This window comes from Melampsora larici-populina (genome assembly GCF_000204055.1).
Source record: "Melampsora larici-populina 98AG31 unplaced genomic scaffold MELLAscaffold_73, whole genome shotgun sequence".
In the NCBI taxonomy this organism is placed as follows: Eukaryota; Fungi; Basidiomycota; class Pucciniomycetes; order Pucciniales; family Melampsoraceae; genus Melampsora; species Melampsora laricis-populina.
Window position 1 is genome coordinate 32795 of NW_006768837.1, and position 4276 is coordinate 37070.

Genomic DNA, 4276 nt, shown 5'->3' on the forward strand with positions numbered 1-4276 from the left:
ATTTTCGGACCTAGGCCTCAATTAGGTACCTATCTAGCTACTTAGCGGCGCACTAGGCCTATAATTTAATGAATATGGCTGCTCAAGTGGCAAATAACAACCAAATTTGCTTTTTTTTCAAAAAAAACCAAAAGTTTTGCAGCCTAACACCACCCCTCAACCTTACACTACACCAAATGTCATCTTTACCGGGCGGTAAGGAAAACTACTGACATAGAAAAGTCCTGAGGCAACAGGAAGAGAGCTAAAAATCTGAAAAAATATGCACCTTGTTCCTAGATGTTGGGGCGTCATGATGAGTATTTTTTTGTACTTTACCTGCAGATATTGATTTATGTACTAACAATAAACAGCTGAAAATCATCAAAAACTCACATGTAACAATACCTGAAATTTGGGTCATGAGTATGAAGACAATATTTTGTGGTCTAAAAACCTCAATAACTTTTGCAATTCTGATCCAAATAACTCGATTTTTGGTTCATTCAAAAGCTGAACTATTCTCCTTCACACTTCATAATGTTAGTAAGGTGCTATCTAGTCATTTAAACACTCTACATATGTTCAAACAGTTCTGCGTGAATTGCTCTGTAGGATCTTTTTTAGACCAGCTACAGATGTGATGTCTCAATGAAAAATGTAGAGGAAAGGCTCACCTTTTTAATGCACTTCAAATCGAGTGATTTGATTCAGACCTGCAAAAGTTATTGATGTTTGAAGATTCCAAAATCCTGTCTTCAAAGTCAAGGGCCAAATTTCAGGTATTGTTACAGGTGGGTTTTTGATGATTCTCAGCCTTTATTGTTAGTACATTAACCAATATTTGTGTGTAAAATACAAAAAAATACTCGTCATGACGCCCCAACATCTAGGAACAAGGCGCATATTTTTTCAGATTTTTAGCTCTCTTCCTGTTGCCTCAGGACTTTTCTATGTCAGTAGTTTTCTTTACCGCCCGGTAAAGATGACATTTTGTGTAGTGTTACTCTCCCGCCAAAAAAAGCAGAAAAAATGGCAAAAATTTCTCAAAAATTTCGGACCCAAACCTCTATGCGGACTGGCTTGGAACACGTACTCGGGTTTACCCACTGTAGACACAGTCAAGCACAGTCAACATAGAGTATGACACATATGATAATCAATGGGTATCAATAGGTATTGGTGTTATCTTTGAAGTTCAAGTTGACCAGCAAAAGCGGAGAACGGCCCTTATGTATTTCGATTCATTCTATGTACAATATGTATATGTTAGGATCAGATTGTATAAGACCTCAATAGGTTCCTTTCAGCGAGTGCAAGGACTTGTTGAGTACAAAAGTTCATCATAAGTCCTTTGATGTCCTTCGATGTTTGTAATTTCAAAAGTGATCATCCTCGGCTGGAAATATAGCCATCCCATATGCTCGAGAGCTTTCAAGTGTATCTTTAACTTTAGGATCCGAGATCGATATCTTTAGATCGTCCGCGATCAGTCTCAAAGAAACTTCGGGAATCAAAACTGTCCGGACCCAGGTTTCAGGACTGAGAGGCTTTGCTTTTGCGTGTAGGAGTCGATTCGGAGCTTGGGGGCGCAGGAATTGCGAATGAAGTGTTTGATAAATGATTTCTAAGCCTCTGCCCCCATAGCTACAGTCCAACATCAGCTTGGAATCAAATGAGAAACTGACTTGAAGAACAATACTCACTACCCTGGTTGTTCAAGTTCAAATGTGAGATCTCCGTGCCATACACTATCCATTCGACGTGCTCCGTGACTCTGCAAGATTTGCAGTGCACCATTCAAAAAGGTGCTGTCAATTTGGTGATTGATGATATGTTGCAGATCAGGGACAAATTTCTCTACACGACTGGTATCACAAATAGGTAATGGATGTTAGAAATTCCATATGGAAGCCATATGACAGTGATACTCACAAATCGAGTTATTTACATACCTAGAGAGTTCGTCAAAATTGATCGATGAAGGCCAACCATTCTGTTTCCCTATGGGGATGTATTTTTCCTCAGCACCATGCATCACACAGAATGCGATGGTCTCAGACATCTGATGAAATTTAAACATGTGTTGATTAGAATGATTGGTGTTACATTAAGAACAAAGAGATGTGAGAGTGTTGGTTGACCGAAATAAGACTTACCGGAAGAGAGACTGCATCAGGATTCCCGGGTCGAGGGGTCTTCTTTGCCTTTGGTCGATCGAGAAGCATTTGCATCAGACTGTGAAGTTTTGGTGAGGGCTGTGATGGGAGTGGGTCATCGCAGAAAGGACATTTTGGTATATTGTCATTGTCTTCTTCCCAATCGGATCTGTTTTGGGCATCAGAATTTGAGTTTGAATTGTCTTTGTCTTCTTCCCAATCGAATCTGTGTCGGTTATCAGAATTTAAGTTTGAATTGCCATCGTCAAGTTCAGGACGTAATGTAGTGGCTGATTGATCAACATTGGTAATATTGATTGGTGTATCTGCATCTGGATCCAGCTGAAGTTCTGCCAAAGTCGGTTCGTGCAGTTGAGGTACAAGTGGGCACTTCTTTTTGTTGTGCCCAGAGCTTTTGCACTTACTACACTTAGGGGGAGCTCTTGGTCTAGGAGCCTTTGGTTTGGTAGCTTTTGGCTCAGGAGCTTTGAGGTACTCAAAACCTGAAGGATCTCGCTGTGTTGATTTAGACTTGGACCAGTTCTTCTTGGAACCAGTTGGGCGACCTCGTGTGTTGATCTTGGTTTCAGGTGCTCTGACTGGTACAAGCTCGTATTGACCACTCTGAACTTTGGTGAGTTCATCATATGCTCGTCGTAGTGCATTTTCAGGAAGATTACATAGACTTTCAGCTTTGCTTTGTAACTCGTTTTTCAAGGCCTCCAAGGATTCTGGAATTGGATCAGCAGTAAGTCGCCACTGGTTGTGAAAGGCTTCAATTGGAACTTGCTGGCCGAGGACAATGTAGGCTTCTATTTGATGTGAGCAAGGAATACCATATGAGGTTGAGAATGATTTGGTGCATGGTTTTCGATTTGGCTTTCCAATGAGTATAAGCTGCTCATGGGCCAATCCAATTGCGTATTGAGATAATTCGGTGTGTAATAAACTAAAGCATTCATCGATGTTGTTGAGTGTCCGTTGAATTTCATTGGATAGCTGACATTCAAACTCGGTGTTTTGATGTTTGACTGCTAGTTTGAAAGCTTTGAAGCAAGCTAGTAGGTCCTGAACCGAAGTTTCAAGGAAGCTTTTGACAAAGTGATGAGAGCCCTCAACACGCGAAGTTGTCTGGTTTCCAAAATGGAGGAAATTGTTTGCAAACATCTTCACATACCTTTCTACAATTGGAAACCAATTTGACTCGAGATACTGAACAATTGTGTGTGAATGACGCTGAGCAATCTTGACCAGTTGGGTCTTATTAGCATGAAATTCATCTTTGGTGCGAGAATCTACAAAGGAATGCCAGCAATCATAAAATTCGTCCCACTCTTTTTTGTTTGTAATGATAGATTGACATTTGGTTAAGATGGCTTTGTTGATATGCCACATACACAAGATATGATTGCTTCCCGGAAAAACATCGGATATCGCTCCAATGAGTGCTTGTTCTTTGTCGGTCACAAAGGTCTTTGGTTGATTGGCGTGGGGCTGGAGGAGTTGGTGAAGCTGTTCAAGTGCCCATGTGTACTCCTGGCGATCTTCTTTGTTCATGAAACAGAAAGCAAGCGAGAAGGACGAATTGAAGCAAGTCGAGCCAACAATGTGTAAGAGAGGCAAGTGGTGTTTATTGGTCTTGTATGTGCAATCTAAGCCAAAACAATACGGAAAGCGACGACCCATTTCGATTGCTGTCGGATGAGCACAAAACAGGGATTCCACGGTGCCATCTGGTCCAAGCTTCATTGAGTAAAACCAGTTTTCTTCCTGAAGTCGTTTGATCAGAGTCACTATGGGTGTTGTGCCTTTGATTTCAGTCTTTCGAGAGCTGTTATGAACTGGTTCTATTTCACTTGAGTGACATATTCACATTACATGTCACAAGCTCGAGAACCATCTTATAGTTGTAGATACATTGCCTGTACAGATTTTCCCTCATCCGACAATCCACATAGGAAGACTGGTAATAGATACAAATCCTCACCAGAACTCCCTTGACCCTCGTCGCCAAAAACCCCCAAGTCTGTCCATAACATATTGTCGGATCTATAGACGAGACTCAAGGACTATAGATAGATCACCAAGAAGAAACAAGTAGAATTGACTTAAATCGAAAGAAAACCGAACCTCAAGAT

General features: G+C 41.0%; 1 protein-coding gene across 1 annotated transcript; it reads right to left on the minus strand.

Annotated features, from left to right (window-relative positions):
• Positions 1–1358: 1358 nt before the first annotated feature.
• On the minus strand, positions 1359–2977 carry MELLADRAFT_94792 (uncharacterized protein; the record flags this gene model as incomplete). The annotated part of the gene is made up of 5 exons (XM_007417452.1): positions 1359–1626; positions 1686–1847; positions 1935–2044; positions 2139–2897; positions 2975–2977. 5 exons carry the CDS (start codon positions 2975–2977, stop codon positions 1359–1361), a joined length of 1302 nt encoding a protein of 433 aa, XP_007417514.1.
• Between the last annotated feature and the right edge of the window lie 1299 nt (positions 2978–4276).